This window comes from Alosa alosa, chromosome 22 (assembly GCF_017589495.1).
Source record: "Alosa alosa isolate M-15738 ecotype Scorff River chromosome 22, AALO_Geno_1.1, whole genome shotgun sequence".
NCBI lineage: Eukaryota > Metazoa > Chordata > Actinopteri > Clupeiformes > Clupeidae > Alosa > Alosa alosa.
In genome coordinates, this window is record NC_063210.1 from 23,998,222 (window position 1) to 24,021,922 (window position 23,701).

The 23,701-nt window shown below is 41.3% G+C and overlaps 1 protein-coding gene across 27 annotated transcripts in view; it reads right to left on the bottom strand.

The window, feature by feature from the left end:
• cmn (calymmin) overlaps positions 1 to 23,701 on the bottom strand; it is a 45,558-nt gene that overhangs the window by 6,759 nt on the left and 15,098 nt on the right. For 17 of the 27 annotated variants that reach the window (XM_048233199.1, XM_048233194.1, XM_048233188.1 and 14 more), the window contains 42 exons: positions 23,644 to 23,697; positions 22,813 to 22,875; positions 22,419 to 22,457; positions 21,608 to 21,646; positions 21,045 to 21,074; positions 20,889 to 20,945; positions 20,525 to 20,581; positions 20,293 to 20,331; positions 20,144 to 20,179; positions 19,997 to 20,029; positions 19,724 to 19,774; positions 18,826 to 18,879; positions 18,669 to 18,719; positions 18,433 to 18,483; positions 18,221 to 18,271; positions 18,015 to 18,062; positions 17,868 to 17,909; positions 17,705 to 17,752; positions 17,495 to 17,533; positions 16,813 to 16,884; positions 16,556 to 16,612; positions 15,451 to 16,023; positions 13,649 to 13,705; positions 12,375 to 12,671; positions 11,146 to 11,196; positions 10,807 to 10,860; positions 9,864 to 9,914; positions 8,686 to 8,742; positions 7,619 to 7,678; positions 7,403 to 7,435; positions 7,143 to 7,196; positions 6,798 to 6,836; positions 6,652 to 6,699; positions 6,320 to 6,355; positions 6,108 to 6,173; positions 4,662 to 4,715; positions 4,282 to 4,353; positions 3,142 to 3,234; positions 1,600 to 1,665; positions 1,250 to 1,312; positions 932 to 1,003; positions 435 to 507 (listed from right to left, as the gene is read on the bottom strand). In XM_048233199.1, coding sequence (XP_048089156.1) covers positions 435 to 507; positions 932 to 1,003; positions 1,250 to 1,312; positions 1,600 to 1,665; positions 3,142 to 3,234; positions 4,282 to 4,353; positions 4,662 to 4,715; positions 6,108 to 6,173; positions 6,320 to 6,355; positions 6,652 to 6,699; positions 6,798 to 6,836; positions 7,143 to 7,196; positions 7,403 to 7,435; positions 7,619 to 7,678; positions 8,686 to 8,742; positions 9,864 to 9,914; positions 10,807 to 10,860; positions 11,146 to 11,196; positions 12,375 to 12,671; positions 13,649 to 13,705; positions 15,451 to 16,023; positions 16,556 to 16,612; positions 16,813 to 16,884; positions 17,495 to 17,533; positions 17,705 to 17,752; positions 17,868 to 17,909; positions 18,015 to 18,062; positions 18,221 to 18,271; positions 18,433 to 18,483; positions 18,669 to 18,719; positions 18,826 to 18,879; positions 19,724 to 19,774; positions 19,997 to 20,029; positions 20,144 to 20,179; positions 20,293 to 20,331; positions 20,525 to 20,581; positions 20,889 to 20,945; positions 21,045 to 21,074; positions 21,608 to 21,646; positions 22,419 to 22,457; positions 22,813 to 22,875; positions 23,644 to 23,697 — 2,980 coding nt within the window. The remainder of the gene's footprint in view (positions 1 to 434; positions 508 to 931; positions 1,004 to 1,249; positions 1,313 to 1,599; positions 1,666 to 3,141; positions 3,235 to 4,281; positions 4,354 to 4,661; positions 4,716 to 6,107; positions 6,174 to 6,319; positions 6,356 to 6,651; positions 6,700 to 6,797; positions 6,837 to 7,142; positions 7,197 to 7,402; positions 7,436 to 7,618; positions 7,679 to 8,685; positions 8,743 to 9,863; positions 9,915 to 10,806; positions 10,861 to 11,145; positions 11,197 to 12,374; positions 12,672 to 13,648; positions 13,706 to 15,450; positions 16,024 to 16,555; positions 16,613 to 16,812; positions 16,885 to 17,494; positions 17,534 to 17,704; positions 17,753 to 17,867; positions 17,910 to 18,014; positions 18,063 to 18,220; positions 18,272 to 18,432; positions 18,484 to 18,668; positions 18,720 to 18,825; positions 18,880 to 19,723; positions 19,775 to 19,996; positions 20,030 to 20,143; positions 20,180 to 20,292; positions 20,332 to 20,524; positions 20,582 to 20,888; positions 20,946 to 21,044; positions 21,075 to 21,607; positions 21,647 to 22,418; positions 22,458 to 22,812; positions 22,876 to 23,643; positions 23,698 to 23,701) is intronic. The other 10 variants (XM_048233181.1, XM_048233182.1, XM_048233183.1 and 7 more) reach the window with 10 other exon arrangements.

A 23,701-nucleotide genomic window follows, 5' to 3' on the forward strand; every position in this document is an offset into this window, starting at 1 on the left:
CTATTTATGTTTGATATATGTGGTTTAGTTCCACGTTATGTAATATTTATGTTTGATATATGTGTTTTATTTCCCTTTTGTTGTGTGAGTTTGCACCATATTCAGCGGCCCCCTAAACACCATATTTGGAGCGCCCTAAATACCGGTGGGTGAGGGCCCTTTAAATAATCAGAGGATTTGGAGCGGCCCTTAAATAATCAGATGTATGGTGAGCGGCCCTTAAACCGTGATTTGGAGCGCCCTTAAATACCGTGACATGTATGCAGAGCGGCCCTTAAATACCGTATTTGGAGCGGCCCTTAAATATCGTGAGTTTTACGAGGAGCCGCCCTAAACAATCAGATTTGCCGCTTAAATACCGGAGATGGCCCTTAAACACCGTGATTTACGCCGTGGTGAGCGCTCCTTAAATGATGCCGGCCTGAGCGGCCCACCGTGATTTGGCGGCAGATTTCCCGTCCCCTCCCAGGCCCGCGGGTTGGCCTCCATACGGGAGTCCTCCGAGTCCTGAGGACACAAACAGGACACACTCATCATCGCACCGCAATGTACAGCCATATATGGACATTGGACACAGACAGATATCACGCATCGTGTACACAATATATACATGTACATTCAACATAGATGTCCAATATCTAATTATCTGTGCAATGTAGAAAGTAGTAAATATACAGTGCAACCGGAAAGTTTTCAGACCCTTTCAAGTTTTCGACAAAATTGTTATGTTTCAGACTCATCTTAAAATGGATTCAATTCATTTTTCATTTACATATTAGTCGTTCTTATATCATTTACACATATAAGTATTCAGACCCTTTGTTATGATGCTTGCAATTGAGCTCTGGTGCATCCTACTTCTATCAATGGTCCTTGAGATGCTTCTACAACATTTTTTGTATAATTGTAATATATTTGCTGTTGAACTCACCATACTTGGCTCCAGATTTCCCATCGGATCCTAATCCAAGGGGTTGAGACTCGTATGGCAGAGCTGGGCCTCCTGTGGCACAGGGGGGTGATGTTAGAATGACACACACACACACACACACACACACACACACACACACACATGCGCCAACACACACACACACACACACACACACACACACACACACACACACACACACACACACACACACATGCGCGCGCACACACACACACACACACACACACACACACACAATAATAATACAATAAAATTGGAGTGCAGAAGCTCAGTAGATCAAGTTTTTTGAGTGAGACTCACCATATCCATATTTACCAGCTGATTTAGCATCATATGGCTGTGCAACATAGGGCATATTAGCTCCTAAGAGACAGAGAAAGGGAATTAAACACAAACACAATTAAACACACACACACACACAGACACACACACACACCTTAGACATGAAATCAAGCAAGCAAGCTTGGCAGAACAAATGCATTCGAAGATATTGATAAAACAAGCAATGTAATCACATGCACTTTAATGCTTTACCCTGTAAGACCAGATCTTGTACTATATAACAATTATTATAAACACACACACACACACACACACACACACACACACACACACACACACACACACACACACACAGGGCCACAGCCTACCATATTGTCCTGAGGGCTCTGGACCCAGTCCCATGGGTGAACCCCCAAAAGACAAACCCCCAATGCCTGAGAGAGAGCAGGAGAGAGTGCATGAGAGCAAGCAATAGAGAGAGAGAGAGAGGTGGAGAGAGAGGGAAAGGTGGATAGTGCATGACAACAAGCAATGGTAGAGGGAGAGGTGGAGAGGTAGAGAGTGCATGTGAGCAAGCACTGGAGATAAAGAGAGTAATGGTGATGATGTGGTGATATGATGGTGATGATGTGGTGATATGATGGTGATGATGTGGTGATGGTCATGTGATGATGTGGTGATATGATGGTGATGATGTGGTGATGGTCATGTGATGATGTGGTGATATGATGGTGATGATGATGTGGTGATATGATGGTGATGATGTGGTGGTGATGATGTGGTGATATGATGGTGATGATGTGGTGATGGTCATGTGATGGTGATGATGAGGTGATGGTCATGTGATCGTGATGGTGATGATGAGGTGATGGTCATGTGATGGTGATGATGTGGTGAGATGTGATGGTGATGATATGATGATGGTCATGTGATGTGAGATGGTGATGTGAGATGTGAGATGGTGATGGTGATGTGAGATGGTGATGTAAGATGTGAGATGGTGATGTAAGATGTGAGATGGTGATGTGAGATGGTGATGTGAGACGTGAGATGGTGATGTGAGATGGTGATGTAAGATGTGAGATGGTGATGTGAGATGTGAGATGGTGATGTGAGATGTGAGATGGAAATGTGAGATGGTGATGTAAGATGTGAGATGGTGATGTGAGATGGTGATGTAAGATGTGAGATGGTGATGTGAGATGGTGATGTGAGATGTGAGATGTTGATGTGAAATGTTGATGTGAAATGTTGATGTGAGATGGTGATGTGAGATGTGAGATGGTGATGTGATATGTGAGATGTGAGATGGTGATGTAAGATGTGAGATGGTGATGTGAGATGTGAGATGGTGGTGTAAGATGTGAGATGTTGATGTGAGATGGTGATGTGAGATGTGAGATGGTGATGTGAGATGGTGATCTATGAGTTGCTCAGTGAAGCTGCTGTGAGATGTTGATGTGAGATGGTGATGTGAGATGTGAGATGGTGATGTGAGATGGTGATCTATGAGTTGCTCAGTGAAGCTGCTGTTGCTGCTGCTGTGGCTGAAGCCGTCTTCTCGTTAGAGCACAAAGCAGCCTCTCTGGCTTCATGTCTTCTCTTCTGCTTCTTCTCTTTTAAACACATACACTCACAGAGAAAAGGAGCCTGGATACCCAGAAGGTATTCATGGATTTCATTTTTGTTTCAAAAGGAGGAGGTTCGGTCTAGATTGTCATGACATTGACATCAGGAGCACCGCACCGTTTTTGAGGATCATACAGATTCTGAAACAATGTCTACAAATAATCCTTCATACTGAGTAGAACAGGGTTCTGAGTAGAACATTTCAGACATCTTCTGTTAGGAAAAAGCTAAACGTGGTCCTTTTCTCTGTGAGCGTATGCTCCAAAAGCTAATCTCTTTACCTTCTATATCAGGTTCGTAAGGCTCACCATACTTCATCTGCGACTTCCCCTCTCCTCCATAGCCCATTGGCTGGCCCCCATACGGAAGTCCACCTATCAGAGAGCAGGAGTCAAGGTCAGGTGGGTCAAGTTAAAAAACATCCATGCAGACATACAATGACCGAAAACCTAATATGCAACAAGTTATATGCCAAGCATGACTTCTGCCATCCTTATACCAGAAGACTTCGAAAAGATCTGGAAAAGATTTTTGAAAGACTACAGTCTCAGACCCTCTCACATCTAAAGACAAGTCATAGAGTTTTTAACACAGACTAGTCAAAGACTATGACTAGACTATTTTGCAACGACTTGGGATCTTGCAGGGTTACTATTTACAAGGCTGCAACTAGATTCTTTTAAATTGTTTCCCATTGTGCACTAGATATCAGCAGGATCTCAAACGATAGTTTACTCATATCAAAGTCATATTTTCGTGTTTCGCCAGCATTGTTTCATGTGTCACATCCCTAGCCAATATAGAGTTGTTCAGCCACATGGAATAGCCGACTAATAATTTATAATGCGCAAAATAACAAATAATTATATAGGCTACAGCTGTCACCTACTTTCGCCTCTTCTTGTTTGGTGTTGGAGAGAAGTCACTAGGCCCTTACACACTGCCAAAATCCCCGCAAAATTATTTAAAAAAAAAAACGGATTATATAGTCGGCGACTACATTTTCAAAGTTGTAATGAAATCATGGAAGTTTTACTGGAGTCGCGGTGCGCTCCCGTCAACTAGATCGTTTATTGTAAGGTGCCAATCGTAGCATTTTAAGTCAGTCCGATTCAGTCTTTTTCTAGTCTCGCCGTTACGACAATAAAACATGTTTGATATTATCGCAAGTCTTTTAGTTGTGGCTCATGCAATAGTGACGTGAATATAGAGACCAATAGTGAAATCGCTCGATAATCATATGTTGTAAGGCCGGCATTAGAAGATGTGTTAACGATTTTTACTTCCAGAAGATTTTTCGCAGCCCAAAGATACACTGCAGTGCTTTCTATCTTTATTTTTTTTTATTTTCTATATTTTTGTTGTTATTGTTATTTGTTGTGTTGTTGTTAATGTTATTTATTATGGTGGATGATTTGTACCGTAAGCTCCACCAGATTTCCCATCAGGCCCAAGGCCAGCAGTCTGAGGCTCCATGGGGAACTGACTATTTCCTGTCACACACACACACACACACACACACACACACACACACACACACATACACACACACACACGCACACAAAGCATCAATACAAGGAACATTTAAATTAAATTATACCAGCTAATATGATTACATTAATACAAACAAACATTTAAACATACAGTATAACAGCCATTATGATTACCTACATTGATTACAATGAATGTTATGTTTTACTATTTTTCACTGTGTGCATAACACCATGCACTCTCAAAATAGGTACAGTTAACACCACAAAACCACTACAATAACTGGATACTTTATTTACTGTAAACACACCATCAAGTCCAGCGGGGACGATTGGTGCTCCGTTGTAGGGGAGTTTTCCTGCTCCTGCAGCCCAAAGCAGAGTGGTGAGACAAGGTAAATAGGGCTCGTGAGTTATGAGTCCAATTCTTGCATCCTCCACAGGTCATGCAACTCGGCCACTCTGACATGTTTACGCAATAACTCAGTCAACTCTTGCAGAGTCCAGGAAAATATTATGTTAAAACGCTCCAGTGTGAAAAAATCCAACATATACAGTATAAAGTATAATAAAGTATATATATATAAGTAAGTATATATATATACTCTTTTGATCCCGTGAGGGAAATTTGGTCTCTGCATTTATCCCAATCCGTGAATTAGTGAAACACACACAGCACACACACAGTGAGGTGAAGCACACACTAATCCCGCGCAGTGAGCTGCCTGCATCAACAGCCATTTCGAGGGGAGCAGTGAGGGGTTAGGTGCCTTGCTCAAGGGCACTTCAGCCGCGGCCCACTGGTCGGGGCTCGAACCGGCAACCCTCCGGTTACAAGTCCAGAGTGCTAAACAGTAGGCCACGGCTGTCTGTCTATCTATCTATCTATCTATCTATCTATCTATCTATATCTATCTATCTATCTCTATCTCTCTATCTATCTATATCTATCTATATACAGTATATACTGTACAGTATGAAGAGTTTGGTTCTATAACGCTATAATTCCATTTTTTGAAAACATTAATAAGTCATGTCAATTTAATATTTCAAGTAATATAAATATAATTGCAGTTCTGTTGTTTTGATTAAGTAAAGATAAATCAAATAACAATATCCAGTTACATTTCCACTGAAATTACTTGGAAAACAAAATACTAAAAAAATATTTATGAAAATTCATATAATCATATTAATGAAAATGGAGGATATAGTGTTTTGCAACCAAACTCTTCATATATATAGGTAAACCATAACTTTTACCTCCAGGTTTTTACTTATACTGGTGATGATACACAAACTATGCTGCCAAAAGCTGCCATCTTTGCCCATATTAGGAGATCAGGGTCAGGGTACCATTTTTGCCCATGCGAACACATGTCCGGATCTCCTTATGTGGGCAAAGATGGCAGCTATTTGTCGGCGGACTTAAGAGGTCTATTGTCCATATTGTCCAAATTTCCCTCACAGGATCAAGGATTCTTATATTGTTTTTACATGTACTGTAAATCTGTTTTGTTTGTTGTGTCACTGGCTTGTGTCGCTGTTTTTTTGGTCTGTCTAGTCCTCATGTCTTTCTTCAAAGTTATTCTGTCCTTTAGTAGTCTTGTCATCAATGTTTCTGTGTAACTTGTGTATCTGTTGCCCCAGGGCTCCCTTGTAAAAGAGATTTGAACATCTCAATGGGACATCACCTGGGAAAATAAAGGATAAATAATAAAAAATAATAAAACACAGGTGGCGCTTGCATGACCCACCATATTTCCCAGCTGCAGGGTCCACTGCTGGTTCAGCCGCCGGTCCCGAGATGTCTCCTGCTCCCGCTGAAACGACACACAGGATTCAGCCATTTACATGTACAGGCTCACAGGATGGAGCCGCGCACAGTGCTTTACAAATGTCCTTTAGATAAGTAGATTTGTCAACCGATTCACTGATTGCAAAATTGAAATGGACAATTCAAACTCACCCGATTTGCCCTCTCCTCCAAGATAGTCAGCACCTGCTGGCATACAAAATATAAATGTTGAATCTGACCTAGAGCTAAATAACTTAATATCTGAACATGAAAAATGTATCTATACTAAAATGCTGCACAGGATAATGTACACACTAGTGCTCCCTGGTGGTTAGAGCAAGTTAGTGCTGTCTGAACCAACATCCATATTTACTCTACACTGTCAGCTTGATGTTCACCTTCTATCTTTTTAAACTACCCATGACAAACTAAAAACAGGTTCTTGTTTGTACTGTTTTTTTTCTTCAAGGTAAATGTGTGCTGACTGAGAGGACTGTTCTTACCAGGACCGTAACCTGGGTAAGCAAGGGGCGCAAATCCATTTCCATAGCCTGACCGTACAACAGAGAAAGTGGAGAGAATTAATATGGTTGGTTAAAAACACAAATTTGTTTCATGCTACCATGTGATTGGCTGAGCCGATTCTTACCTGGCTTTCCTTTTGTGGCCTCTCCCATCCCAGATGGAGCTGAAAATAAACAACAAAAGCAAAGGGGGTGTACAACCAACCACAGACATGCTGTGCACAGTTTGTCAACAATAATAACATCCCACTACACACAGTCAAGTTCAGTTACATGCTGTCATGTCTATGTTTCTTAGCAGACATTGTTTTCCCCAAGCTGTCATATACAGTACACATGTCACATAACAGTGGTAAGGTATCCTGAATTTGGACTGCTGTACCCATTTTAAAAGCTGATGTCAGATAGATATGTGGACTCCTCCAAGCCATTACAATAACCAGCCCAAGTAGATCGCTTTGTGGACTCACCCATGCCATTACCATAGCCAGCACCAGGATACGGGCCCTGTCCATTCCCATAACCTACAAAAAACACCACCACACAGAGAATGACTTAAACAATGTACATAAACGAGCATTGGAAGATGGTGCTTTTGACATTATGTCAAAACGGTTGCTTATTCCAATGATATCTGAATGTTTTAAATGGGAAGTCCTGTGAATAACCCTTTTACAAAGAAGAAGGTGAAGAGAGATGAGACAGGACGCTGGTGGTGAATTATTCTTACCAGCCTTCTTTGGCTTCCCACCATATCCAGGGGCTGAAAGGCCAAAATATGAGCATCAGATTTTAATTTGAGGCAATTGTTAAACTCTAGTTTTACAACAGGGAAAGCTGAGAGAGATTTGAGACATACATCATGGATTGCATTTAGTGCCTTGTCAAAAGGGCATATAGTTTTATTTTCTCCCTCATGTCTTGAAAGAACAGGTGTGTATCTTACCTGGTCCGTAGCCATTGCTCAGTCCACCTGAAGGGTATCCGCCAGCTCCAGCACCGTAAACTGTGGACAGCAACACACCTAGCGTCAGTACTCATCAACACACCTAGCGTCAGCACTCATCAGAGCAGCAACACACCTAGCGTCAGTACTCATCAGATCAGAGCAGCAACACACCTAGCATCGGTACTCATCAACACACCTAGCGTCAGTATCATCAACACACCTAGCGTCAGTACTCATCAACACACCTAGCGTCAGTACTCATCACTCACCAGAGCAGCAACACACCTAGCGTCAGTACTCATCAACACACCTAGCGTCAGTACTCATCATTCATCAGAGCAGCAACACACCTAGCGTCAGTAATCATCACTCATCAGAGCAGCAACACACCTAGCGTCAGTACTCATCAGAGAAGCAACACACCTAGCGTCAGTACTCATCAGAGCAACACACCTAGCGTGAGTACTCATCAGAGCAACACACCTAGTGTCAGTACTCATCAGAGCAGCAACACACCTAGCATCAGTACTCATCAGAGCAGCAACACACCTAGCGTCAGTACTCATCAACACACCTAGCCTCATCACTCATCAGAGCAGCAACAACAACCATAACACAACACTCAGCAGCAACAACAACCATAACACAACACTCAGCAATACTTATTAACTGGCTATCAGGCGAGTATATACACCAAGGGCCCTAATTTCATTGCTGGGCAACTTGCAACAAGAAAAGCAAAGAGCAAAATAATTTAGCGACCACAAGCGGCCTCTAACCCTACCCTTCTTTTTGTAAAGCAAAGACATTGGGTATCTTGGAAGGTAATATATAAAACTAAGTTATTATTATTATTATTATTATTACAAGCAACATCCTAAGTTGAAACATGGGTAGGTCAACGCCATGCTACCACATGGCACAGGAACGCGTATAGTAAGTGGCATGATGGATTATGCATGATGCTTTGCTTGTTGCCAGTCTGAGACATGTGGTCCCTAAATGTTACAACCCTAAGTGCCCCAGCAGCAGCAGCAGCAGCAGCAGCAGCAGCAGGGCTTTACCTGGCTTAGGGGCCTTGGCTCCTCCTCCATTAGCATAGCCTGCTCCTGCTCCATATCCTGGAAACACACACACACACACACACACACACGACAGCCACACACACACACACGACAGCCACACACACACACACACGACAGCCACAGCCACACACACACACACGACAGCCACACACACACACACACAACAGACAGACAGACAGACAGACACACACACACACACACACACACACACACACACACACACACACACACACACACACACACACACAATAAACAAGTTAACCCAGACATCATCAAAAGACAAAGACACACACTGACACATACACGTGTGCATGCACTCAAAACACACACACACACACACACACACACACACACACACACACACAAAAAAAAAACATACAGACACAAACACACACACACACACACACACACACACACACACACACACACACACGCACATAAACAACACTGAAAACACAAACACAACATAAAAATATACATTTAAAAATAGACATTTGGACTGAAAATTTGGACATTGTTACAAAACCAGGGTTTTCCTGGTAGAGATCAATGCACTCCGAACAGATCTTGCCTGCTGCTTCTGGCGGCATTGACCCGTTCACAAAACATACATGCAAACACAAACAAACATTAGTGACCTGCATGCAAAACAATAGAACTCAATAACAAATACATTTTAAGACACATAATTAGTATCTTAGACATAGACAGAAATTGGGGCTGCACAATGAATGCATTTTTAAATTAAATTTATATTTCAACAAATGCAATTACCTAATCGCCAAGACTGCAATTAATCGTGCAGCTTGCAACTCTATCCCAATGGTTAATCTAGTCACATCTTTAACTTTATATGTCATCCAGCAATCAGGAGTCCTGTGCTTCTCATGCACTAGGCATGTTCACCAATCAGAAGTGCTGTTCTTCTCAGCCACTAGGCATGTTCACCAATCAGAAGTGACCCAACTTAAAGCGAAATTTGGAATATTGAACTGAAGCATGACTTTAAAAAATTATATAGCAAACCAAATTGTAATCACATTATCTACAGTATCAGAAAAATGGCGATTAGATATTTTCCCCAAATTGTGCAGCCCTAATCTGTATATAGAGAAACTGACAGACTTTTTTACACCATGCAACAAACACACATTTACCATTAGGCTTCTGTCTGTAGCCGTTAAGCAATCCACCTAATGTTCCGTAACCTAGCGACCAGCCACAGAATAAGGGGATATTTAACACTCAAACAAACTGACATTCATCACAGGCTACTGGCACCTGTGCAATGAGGCACTGGACATAGAAATGTGACAGTGTGACAAATCAATACAGATTGAAGTATATAGAAAAGATATATACAATTTTGAAAAATACAGAGCAAAAATGAAAACAATGGATCAACACGTCCTTGAAAAAAAAAAATGAAACAATATAATACAGAATCGAAATAGAATAAAATGTTTTAAGACAGATATTAGTACCCGAAAGTATAAAAACACACGGAAAAATGAACCATTGGACTAGGAGGCACTGACAAAACACATTAATGCAAAAAAAAAACATTCTTGATACGATTGACGGACAGAAGACACACACACTCGGATTATGAAGGCAGTGATATGGAACACACTCTATCTACAACAGCATGCTGCACACATTTTCATGCCTCTGAAGAAAAGATGCATGCATGCACACACACACACACACACACACACACACACACACACACACACACACACACACACACACCGAGTTATAGACCGTAAATGAATAACATCAACACGGTGTTAGGAGTTGCAATAACACACACACACACACACACACACACACACACACCGAGTTCTAGATCGTAAATGAACAACATCAACACACAGTTAGGAGTTGTAATAACACACAAACACCGAGTTGTAGACCGTAAACGAACATAAACACACTGTTAGCAGTTGTAACACCACACAAACACACACTGAGTTATAGACTGTAACGAACAACATGAACACGTTGTTAGGAGTTGTAATACCACAGCAACACACACACACAGACGCGCAGGACACGAATACCACAACATGAACGACGCACAAGACAGTCAGGGTTTACCGGGATATGGCAGTTTAGTCCACTGTCCGTTTGGACGTCCATCTGGACCGCAGTCTGGGTGATACGAATTTCAGAGGCACACATTAATAATATGAAATGTGTGTGTTTGTGTGTGTGTGTTTGTTTGTGTGTGTGTGTGTTTAATCGTGAAATATGCATGTGTGTACGTGAATCACGCATTATTCATTGGAAATATCTAATGTCTGATGAATTGATCAATGATCCATTCATTATTTATTTATTTAAAACTGTAACACAGCCAAGAACTGTACTTAGACATATCAGACGGCCATTATGAAGTGAACAGTGTTTAGCATTAGGAAGTGACTGTATATTTACCAGGCTTAGGTTTAGGAGCCTGTCCATTGGGTTGGCCAAGACCAGTGAGTTCTGAAGGACAGCAAGACACGTAAACAAGACAGCAAAAGCCCACTGGCCGAGAACTCAAATGTCCCCCATTTAAGTAAACGTCTAGTGAAAAACTGGGGGGTATTCCAAGTACGTGGTTTAGTGACAAACCTGGGTAAGTTAACTCAGAGTAAGTGGTAAACCTCCTACAACAAGAGCCCTATAGCATTGTTTTGTTAGGAGAATGAAGCCATAGAGTTCTTCTATTAGGAGGTTTACCACCTACTCTGTGTTAACTAACCCAGGTTTGTCACTAAACCACGTACTTGGAATACCCCCCTGGCCGCAGATTAATTATGATAACTGAGGAATAACTGTCTTATAAACTTATAAATCTCAAGTGAGAGGACCATTACTGAAGTAAAGGTTTAGGTTAGAAGGCTGTGCTGTCACACATGGTGGTGAACACCTACCCCCCCACACACACACACACACACACACACACACACACACACACGCTGTCACTACACCCCGAGAGTGAGGCTGGGCTACAGCATGCCCCCAGCATGCAACACGTGCGTAAACACAAACAAAATAGAAAAACATACCTAGTAAACTACCAACAAACAAACAAAACAAACAAACAAACAAACAAACAAAAAAACGTGCTGTGCTCAATGAGGACGGAATCAACATGAGTGAAGACTCATGCAGGTACCATAAGTCAACAGGGCACCAGACCAAAAGTGCCAACGTGTAAAACGGAGGACCCACCACCACACCGAAGTCAGAGTGCCACGACGAATCACATCCAACACACGTGGAAGCGTGCACTAAGATCGTGACGTTGCGCAACAAACTAACACACACACACACCAGATTTCAACGGATGCAGCAAAAAGTGTAACAATCCACAATTGACTAGCCATCTACAGATGGAACTATTAAAGGACAACCCAAGTTTCCAGTCTGCCAACAAACAAGGAAACACACACATACACGCACACACACACACACACATGTACAAACAAAGAACCAAGCAACCACACACATACACACACAGCATGCACACACACACACACACACACACACAAAAACACACACACACACACACACACACACACAACACACACACACACACACACACACACACACACACAAACACACACACACACACACACACACACACAACAAACACACACACTCCTTCAGTTTTTTACCAGGCACTGCTTTAGGGCCCTGCACTTCCGTGTCCACTGGCGGGGTGTTATCAACAGGAGCTCCAGGAGTGAGCGCCTCCGTGGGGACACCTTTAGTGACCGCGGGCACGTTTTTGGGGTTCCCCGGCGGCCCGGGCTCAGGCCCCCCACTGGGCACCCCCTGTGGCTCAGGCACAGGCACGGGCACCCTTTTGGGGGCCTGTCTCTCGGGGGAGGTTCCGGGCCCTGGGACTTTGGGGCCCTTCGCCTCAGGAACCACTGGTTTCTGTTCAGGGACTGCACTTCCTGTTACATAACCTGGGAGGGGCGGGGCCAGAGGGTCATCATCCAATGGGGCGATAGTGTTTAAAATAAAGCTGTCTGGTTTAAACACACTCTTTTACACTCATAATGTTCACACTGATTGTCAGATAAACATCTATAGCCAGATTCCCAAAGTCTGCGCTGAAAATAGTGAGTAAAATTAAATCGATCGTATCATATTTTGATGTTAAACATTCTCTCGTAATAAACTATAGATAGGTTTCATTTCAAAAGGTTGTAGATTAATGCTCCTTAAAACATATTGATGATTATCATCATCATCATCAGTTTCAGTTAAAAAGAAGGAAAGGAGGGAAACCATTTACACATGAGATGACCCAACACCCACCGAGTAAGTTTACTAAACTATGTCAGTACCAAGATCATCAGCTCCAGACGAGGAGCCAACCATGCAAAATCATGCAACTAAGGGTCAATGTCAATGTTAACTATCATTCTGACAACGTGCTGAAAATAATCTATTTAGTCCACAACATGCTTGTAATCATCATCATATACAGTATATCTCTTTCAACCAACTAAAAATCACTAGAGTCAAACAGGCAGCTGCATACATCCCAGATCTCCCAATGGACATGGCAGTAGAAAGTAAAACACTAGAGCAGCCAAACTACCAATCTGAAACAACAGCCACTAATGTCTACTGCAGTCTAAAGTCTACCACAAGACAAGTATACTCAAGACAAGACAAGCAGAGATAGTTACAGAAACGCACACACAGCTACCAGACCATTCCAGTGCATGGAATAGTGGGTGACCTTGGCTATTCTCTTAACAGTCTCTGTGTTTAACTAGACATCAACATATATATCAGGGGCCAAAGCATGAGTGGTTAATCAGGCAACTCCCTAATAGTTGTACAGAGAGAGGTTCAGATGTCTACAAAATGATGAAGAATTTTAAGAGAACAGCCTTAGGTCCCCTTGGGTTTACTGTGCTGAGTATTTTACCCATGTTTTCTATGTCCAAGATTGGGAATCCTCCATTGGCTACAATGTTGTCAGTGCCTAAAGATCAAAATCACATTTTCACTCTGAGAAAATGTTAAGGTCATTTATTGGAAGGTCATTTATTCCCTTCAGTCATTTCTAACAGTCTAGAGAGCTTCAGTGACACAAACTATTAACCTTTGTTAAGTTGTTCATTCATAAAATACCTATATCTAGCAATTTCATCCAGCCACGTTAACTATGCTTTTACAGCGTTAATTTGGCAGTTTAGTTGCAAGCCTGCAATTCATCAAATAACAACATCGTCATCGTAACATAATAGAACTGCATGGCTACTATTAAAACGTTGACAAAAGTGCAGAGGAAACTGATCACAGCATTCATAAATTAAAACAGCTGATTCAGATAATGTGCTGACAGATATAAACCTGACTCAAAGGATTATGATAAATGATTCACTTTTTTTTCAGATTAGCACACACACACACAAGACCACATATCTACAGTTCCTTTAGTCCCTCATCCTTGCTGACATGCAAGTTGTACATGGTTATCATACACCTGCTAAAATACATTTAATAAATCCACATATGCATGCATTAAACACACACCTGTAAAATAAACTATATAACACATAAGAAGAACAAGGTAAAGATCTCTGTCAAGGTGTTACATTTTAGATAGTGGACAGAAATGAAGAATTCCTTCTGACAAAAAAAATGTTACTGTCAATAATACAAATGTTTTCAAGGAACCATGCAGCATAGAATTGATGAGAATACTAATGTTCCGCATCACACTGCAAATAAAGCACTGCAAATGATGCTAACATTGTCATGAAATCCTCATTGCCAGCCCTTGCTAATGTTGCTAGCATTGTCATAAAATCCCTATAACTTAACCAGTATCTCATATCGATAAGCATAACTGACTGTCTCCTGAGTGGGTCTAGCCCTGAGTTATCTGCAATCTGGGCAGCACAATAAGTGGAATTAATGTGAAATTACAAGAAAATCACAAGGATACATATTAATTTAAAACAGCTCTCTGTCTCACAGAAACAAGAGAATACTAAGATCCATGCCAGCAAAGGCAATCACGGGCACAAGCGGTACTGCATGCTTTTACTAATTATTCTGATCTTTGCTCCCTTTTTCTGTCTAAGACCTGGTACTATTTGTGACAATGCCGGAATTGTGTTGCTATCTTGTGGCATGCTTAACTGTGGCACTTTAGCCTTTTGGTTTAGTAGTTTTGGCACCTGAGGAGGTTGCCAAGCTACCACAGGTCTCTGAAGGTTTTCTTGTGGAGCTACAAGTGCTGATTCTGATGCTAGTGGACCTGCTACTGGACCCTGTGGGACTACTGCATCTACTTCACCTACTAGCTTCTGTCTCTTACCTTCTTGACCACCTGACTGAGGGACAACTGGTTTGGGGCCTTTTCCCTGTGGGACAACGGGAACTCCTTCAGGAGCAACTGGTTTGGGGCCTTTTCCCTGTGGGACAACAGGGACTCCTTCAGGAGCAACTGGTTTTGGGCCTTTTCCCTGTGGGACAACAGGGACTCCTTCAGGAGCAACTGGTTTGGGGCCTTTTCCCTGTGGGACAACAGGGACTCCTTCAGGAGCAACTGGTTTTGGGCCCTTTCCTTGGGGGATGACAGGAACAGGTCCAAGCGTTGCCGGTTTAGGGGGTTTCCCTTGAGTAACGGCAGGAGCTACATCCGGAGTGATGGGTTTAGGGGGTTTACCTTGAGTAACGGCAGGAGCTACATCCGGAGATGGGGTTTTGGAGGTTTACCTTGAGTGACGACGGCCGGTGGTGCTCGTGACACTGGTTTTGGGCCTTTTCCTTGTGGAACGACAGGAACTTGTTCAGGAGAAGCTGGCTTTGGGGGTTTTCCCTGTGGAACCACAGGAACTTGCTGAGGAACTGCTGGCTTTAGGGGTTTTCCTTGTGGAATCACAGGAACTCGTTCAGGAACTGCTGGCTTTGGTGGCTTTCCTTGTGGAATTACTGGACCAGGAGCAAGGGCCACTGGCTTTGGACCTTTTCCTTGGGGCACAACTGGCACGAAACCTTGTGGGACTGGTTTAGGTGCTTTTCCTTGTGGAATGACAGGAACAGATCCAGGTGACTCAGGTTTTGGGCCTTTCCCACCTGTCACCATAGGAGCCAGGGTCGCTGGTCCTGGCTTAGGAACTTTGTCCTGAGGAACTACCGGAACTACTCCCTTGGTGGGCTCTGGTGGGATGGGGGCTCCATGGGTTGGGACAGGTTCGGCTGGGGGGATTCCCTTTGTGTATGTTGGTACTGGGGCAGCGGTTGGCTGCACAGGACTGAGGATCTCACCCTTAATTTTTCCGCCATAACCTGGGGACCAGTGTAGAGTTATGGAAAACTGTCTGAACCATAATAACCAACACAGAGGAAGAACTTGACAGGGTTCCCATCCATTTTCACTGACATTTCAAAAGCTTTACACAGACTTTCACAACTTATAAGGATGCAAAACATTATCAATATAAAGTTTCATTAGACCATTCAAAGGACTGAATCAAATGTAAAGACCTCCAAAAACTCAATACATTTACTGAATTTCATGACCAGGTCTGGAAAATGGGATCATAAAATGCCATGACTTTTCCTGGATTTCTATGATAATGGGAACCCCTGAGTTGAGACCAGTCGGACCAAAAGGAAGAGGGGACATGGACAGAGACTCAAGAGACAAAAGAAGGACATAAAAACATAACAAATCATGCCAGTATACGTTCAAAAGAAGGCTACTACAGTGTCAAATCACACAAACAAGAAAAAGAAAACACACAACACAAAAAAAACACACTCTACACACACAGACACTGTGAGTAGGACAACACAACACATAACGGGGCAAGTTTACCAGTCATATCAACTTTAGGCAAATCTGGGCGAGCAGGAATACCAGCAGGATTTGGGCCTAAAATCACAACATTGTTTACATTCAGAATGAGAGAAGTCTAATTTTCATTGTACAGTTACAATCTGACAACAACTGACCAAACCAAAAACCGAACATCACAAATGAAAGTGTGAAACATCACACATGAGGGTGTGGACACAGATATTTTGCCCAGTGGTTTAAAGCCACATTGTCCACCGAGACACTGAGCAGCTTACCGGACTCTGGTCTTCCACTGACTTCAGTTCCTGGGGTCTTGGGTGCTCCACTTCCTCCTCCCTTAGGATACCCTACGGGACCATGATGTACCACCACACATTTAAAAGACTTTTATTTTGCCCTCTCAGTCCAGGAACTTCTTCCTTATCACCCAGGTGGTAGTATAATGACTTCATGTGACTTCATAAAAAGGCGGTAGTATAGTGACTACATGTGACTTCATAAAAAGGTGGTAGTATAGTGACTAAGGAACTACATGTGACTTCATAAAAAGGTGGTAGTATAGTGACTAAGAAACTACATGTGACTTCATAAAAAGGTGGTAGTATAGTGACTAAGAAACTACATGTGACTTCATAAAAAGGTGGTAGTATAGTGACTAAGGAACTACATGTGACTTCATAAAAAGGTGGTAGTATAGTGACTAAGGAACTACATGTGACTTCATAAAAAGGTGGTAGTATAGTGACTAAGGAACTTGGCTATCATGTAGTTGTCGCTAAAAGTGGGTTCGATTCCTGGCTTCCACTGCTGTGTCTTGAGCAAGGCACTTAACCCCAAGTTGCTTCAGGGAGACTGGCCCCTATAATCGGTATCTATAAGTCACCTTAAAAAGTGTCAGCTTTAATGCATAAGTAAGTAAAACGTAGGAAAGGAGAGCCCATATGTTGATTTATTTACCACCAGGTTTGGGTCCTTGTCCAGCACCAGGTCCATAACCTACACACAGGGAATGATTTGATTAATGTGATTGGCAGATAGACAGATCCATGGAATTATAACACAATAACTTCCCGTCTCTCTGGAACTAGCAAAAGTGTGATTCATCCATCTAACAATTTACTATATACAGTAATAGTATAATAAGATACAAACAGGTGTGTTATTTACCTGGCTTGGGAGCCTTGGCTCCTCCTCCAAGAGGATAGCCCCCATAGCCTATGCAACAGAATGTCCCTCATATTAATATAAAACACATACAATATTTATCTTACATGTAGGTAGAATACAGTGTGCATGTGGGATGTCTAATGAATGCGCAGGCTTGACTTACCATTGGGTCTGGCCCCATATCCATTAGGCATTCCTCCATAACCTGATAAAAGCCAATACATACAAACATCAGCAGCATCTTAAGCACATCTAGTCCGCCAAGACCAAGCATGCTACCTCACATTTACATAAATAAAGGTCACTTTACCTGGTTTAGGACCCTTTACCCCTCCTTTGTTGGGATATCCACCATAGCCTAAAGTAAACCAAAGGTTTGTATGTTTGTTGTTTCCCCGAGGTGAATGAAACAAATGATGATTTTACACTAGGATACGCTAGGATTTTACACTAAGATAATGGATGTGAACCATTATCTGTAGTCTTTAAAGTAATTAAATCATGCATATTAGCTACCGTTGGGTTTGGCGCCCTGTCCATTTGCTGCACCTAAGGGAGTGGCATAACCTGAATACAAGACAGGAACTTTAACAATATTGCAAACAAACTGAAAAAACATGCCAACATTTTGATGCAAATTCCATTGACAGCAATCAGGTGTAAGCCTTCAAAACATGACATATTTATTACATTTTTTTAAAGTAATTAAATCATGAAATGTTAGCTACCGTTGGGTTTGGCTACGTGTCCATTCGCTGCACCAGAGGGAGCGCCATAACCTGAAAACAAAACAGGATCATTAGCAATATTGCAAAAACAAACAAATAAACACAACAAAGCATGTCAAAATGTTGATTTAAATTCAATTGATACCAATCATATGTAAGCATTCAAAACATGACATATTTATTTCATTTTTGACTGTTTTTTTTTTTTTTAAGTAAATAAATGAAATGTTAGCTACCGTTGGGTTTAGCTGCTTGTCCATTAGCACCAGCAGAGGGAGTGCCATAACCTGAGGACAAGACGGGAACTTAAGCAGTGTGCTTCATCCAAGGTTTGCCTTTAAATGCTCACATTAAAAGATCTTTTCCCTACAAAAAACAAAAAGCATGTCTTGCCTGGTTTGGGGCCCTTGGGACCGCCACTGGGGTATCCAGAGTGAACACCATATCCTAAAAAAAGAGTAACATCTTAGGAGCAGAACAACAGTTTTATCTTGTTCATACAATTTCACTATTTTAGCTCTTCATTTTGGTCAAATAAAATTGTAGTGCACCCTAGTTGCTATGTCATGGCATATTTATAAATGTATTATTAATTTAAATTTAAATTTCAATTTAATTTCACTTATAGAGTACTTATAGGGCAATTCCATGGAAAATAACATTTTTTGTAACATCCATAACACCAATAAAATGTGATGGTATGGTATGATGTGAATAGAGCGCCAAATCATGGCACTTTACAGGGTGTTAAAACATTCAGAGAGAGCCCATGAGTAACAGGGGCAAGGAGAAACTCCCTAGAAATTAACTAATTAACTAACTTAATAAATTAGCCCTTAACCAAGAGAAAACATCCCCCAATTTAGTGCTGAGGTTTGGCTACACCAGCACCTGCTCCATAACCTAACCGATCTTCCTTGTCAAAAAAAGAAAGGCATTGTTAACAATGGGCACAAAAAATAATTTCCTCCTGTTTATCGCGCCCCATCTGTCATGTCTCTATTCTTCACACTTTGAGAACCAGTGGAATTCAGTAAGTGTCTTCATCAGTCTCGTTTGTCTTTGTCAACTAACTGCATAAATGCAAATTACATTTATAGTCTTTTATGAGCTAATTTGTGTGTGTGTGTGTGTGTGTGTGTGTGTGTGTGTGTGTGTGTGTGTGTGTGTGTGTGTGTGTGTGTGTGTGTGTGTGTGTGTGTGTGTGTGTGTGTGTGTGTGTGTGCGCGCGTGCGTGCGTGCGTGCGTGCGTGCGTGTGTGTCCATTATATAAGTCCATATAGGTACATACCATTAGGTCTTGCTCCGTTGCCATTGGGGACGCCGGCTCCTGCTCCATAACCTTGAAGAGAAGGACGGGGATTAGGAGTAATGTGTGCAACAAAGACAACAGACTTGTGTCAACAGACTTATGACAACAGACTTATGTCGAACTGTTTGCTGGCAGCTGGTTATGGAACTTGTACAAAAATTTCACTAAATGGATTGTTCATTTTTTCAAAAACATATCACATTTTACTTCACCATCACACACTCGCCAAATTTGTAAGGAATGTAGCCTTACCTGATTTGGCAGCTTTAGCGCCATATCCACCACCTATTAATCACAACACAAACAGACCACATTGTAAAAGGACTTCAAATACACAATGATTAAATGTTTTACTGTGTGTACACTGAAGGCTTTAATGAAGAAGGTTTAGAGACTTACCTAAACCAAATCCAGGTCTGGGGTAGCCTCCCATACCTAAGAGAAATCATGAAACCATTCACCAGCTACCATGGTAGTATTACAATGTCAGCAATCTGTACATGTTGCATTCCAGTGAATTTCACTTCTAAAAATCTCTTCATATTTACCTCCGTAGGGTTGTGCTCCATAGCCATTTCCATTATAACCTGCAGACAGATTTAGCAAACCATTAAACACCATGCACAGTACATAGTACATAGTACACACCAACACTAATGACTGCAGGGTGATACACAAATACTGATATACTGTACTGACATACATATTGATTGATGGCTTGATTGATTGATTGATTGATTGGTTAATTGATAAGTTTGTTGGTTGATTGATTGAACTCACCTCCCCTGGGTTGCGAGGCCAGCTGGGGCACTTCCATACCTCTGCCGTTCCCCACGCCTGAGAAAACCACAATAAGATTATTAGTAAGATACGGGGACTGTTAATAACATATAACAACACCAATAACATATCTGAAGAAGTGGTATATGGAAAATATTCCACAGCTACTGTGGGTGGCATGATTTTAAGGGGAGTTGCCACTGATCATAAGTTCTACAAGTGCCAAACATAAGTTATTAAAGCAAGCATCATATAGCCAAACGTGGAATTTCAGTCATTTCAATTTACAGTGTACAGTGAGTATCATACAACTAAAGGCATTACGGTGGTGGGTTCTAACTGAGGGTGCTCTGAGGGTCCATACCGAATGGAGGACGTCCGTAACCTTTGTATGGCTTGGCACCAGCTCCTCCATAGCCTCCTGTGAGGACAAACCACAGAAAAATCACACGTCTCTGAAAATAGTCTGAAGTAGTACCATAAAGAGCAGAGTGGCTTTGCGGGAAGTGAGGAAACATACCATTCCCATTACGAGGGGCTGGGTAATAACCTGGAGAAGAACAAAACTCATTGTTTAATTAAGTCTGATATTGATTTAAAATTCAATCAAGCACCATAAATGATATCTGCAAGAAAGTGAAAGCTATTTTCTCATTATTATGGAATATAGTATAGAATGGTATATTATAGTTTAGCCGAGTATAGTATAGTATGGTATATTATAGTATAGTATATCATATTGTATAGCATAGTATAGTATAGTTTAGCATAGTATGTTTCCATGGAAATTCCATGGAAAATTATTTTTTTTGTAACATCCATTGTAACGCCAATATAATGTGATGGTATGGTATGATGTGAATGATTACATGAAATTTGAGCATTTGCTATTTTTGGCTGAAGAATGTAAATGAGAAAAAATGCACAAAAATGAATGTTATCATTCACATCATACAAATGCCAAGGCATTTCACTGGCGTTATGGATGTGACAGAAAGTCCATTTTCCATGGAATTGCCCTATAGTACATAATATTCTGTAAGTATAGCATAGCATAGCACAGTACAGTATTTTGTTTTGTACCATTAGGTTTGGCTCCTTGTCCATTGCCTGCACCATAACCTGAGGACCACAGCAGAGCTTCAACAGACAACTCACCTCATCCACAACTGCTTCCATAAACCCACACTTTACATCACAGGGTCAAAGTCAAATGCAAGTAGTTCATGTGTGTGTGTTGTGTGTGTGCTGTGTGTTGTGTGTTGTGTGTATACTGAACAGGTGCAAGGCGTGGGTGTACACGGTGATGCTAACATAAGCAGCGGTACTGTAAGCAGCACACATGGGGAGTGTAAGAGCTCTTAAGTATCACAGCAAGAGAGAGTACACAACAGCGCAATAATGGCGGCAGCAGCAGCGGCAGTGACTGAGCTGGGAACTGACAACTGACCACTTCGTCAGGCGACAGCGTCTGAAAACTGTGTGTGGGAAAACCACTGACCATGCTACAAGTCTGCAGACTTAGGGGCTGTGGGAATGTTTAAGACATAATCATGAGTCTGTCACACAGTAAGGCAGTAGAGCAATGTAAACATTGTATGTATTAGAAATGAAACATATACATATATATAACTTGCACTCATAACTCATGAAACATGCTATGAATTTAAATTTTAAAGTTGAAAAATATCACAGGTAAACGATAGTTTAATCTTTGCCACACAGACGATTTGTACCTGTACCTCTCTCAGCATACCAACTGTTTTCTCTACCCACTATTCTACATCAACACTCCCAACACTCACTTGCTAGTGCACCAATAACATATCTGAAGAAGTGGTATATGGAAAATATTCCAGACTGTATGTGTTTACCACTGGGCCTGGGTCCTTACCATTGGGAGCAGCACCATGTCCATTGGGAGAACCATAACCTAATGACGAATAGAATTAGGTTTAGGTACAAATAAAACTTTATATACAAAAACACATAGACCACATCCACATGGATGAAAATATATAATATAATATTAAATAATATAATGTAGTATCACAACATTCCATATCATGTAATACACACATTAATAATATTATGAATTAATATAATATTCTATAATTTATACACTTTGTATTATCCAATACAAACAGTATTGACATTCATATTAACAGTATTAATGGAAGATTATAGTAGCAGAAAGGATGTGTAATTGGGTTTCCTTTTGGGTAATCCAAAGATAGCCAGTTTAGGGTTAATGGAGGATTGGAAGTGACTGAAAGGATGCAGGCTACCATTGGGCTTCCCATTGTGCTTCCCATTCTGACCATTAGCAATCACAGGTAGAGCACCGTTACCTGTGGACGGAGTTGATTAGAAATGTATAGAAATGTATTAGAAATTGTGTTAAAAATGCATTGGAACATGTACAGAAATGCATTAGAAACTGGATAGAAATGTATTAGACATTAGATAGAAAATGTATTTGAAAAGAGTATCAAATTACATCAATTTTAATTAATGTAAATAAATGTATTAATACATTTATTAGAAATGGGACAGAAAATGTATTTGAAAACAAAGAGATGTATCAAGCATTGTTCTGCAATGTTTGAGAGTGCACATAATCATGTATTCATAAGGACCGTCTTGGCTGGAAGTGTAGTCTGGTTTAGTGACTGTCTCTATGGAGAGAGACCCTCTCCTTGTTCCCATTATGGTTTTATCCAGCGGTTGACAGAAAAATGTCAGCTTTTCCCAGGACATTGTTACATTCCACTGGTTTTTAAGGGATACAATGTGCCTTAGTTCAAAGTGTCTTTCTACAAGGCTTGAAGGGATCGTGAAAAGCATCAAAACCAGGAACGTCCCACATAACACAAATAGTCCAACCAGGAATCTCCCACATAACACAAATAGTCCAACCAGGAATACCTCACGAAAACAAGGTTCTTTTTCACTGGTTGATCTTTTTTTTTTCTGGTCGGAATTTTTATCTGATGTGATGAAATCCCTAATCCCAACCATAATACAAACCAGTCAAATCATACAAATGGTTATGTACCGTTGGGTTTAGCACACACACACACACACACACACACACTAGCAGTATTGTGGTTATGTACCGTTGGCTTTAGCACCATGTCCATTGGCAGCAGCAACAGGAGCAGCTCCATAACCTGA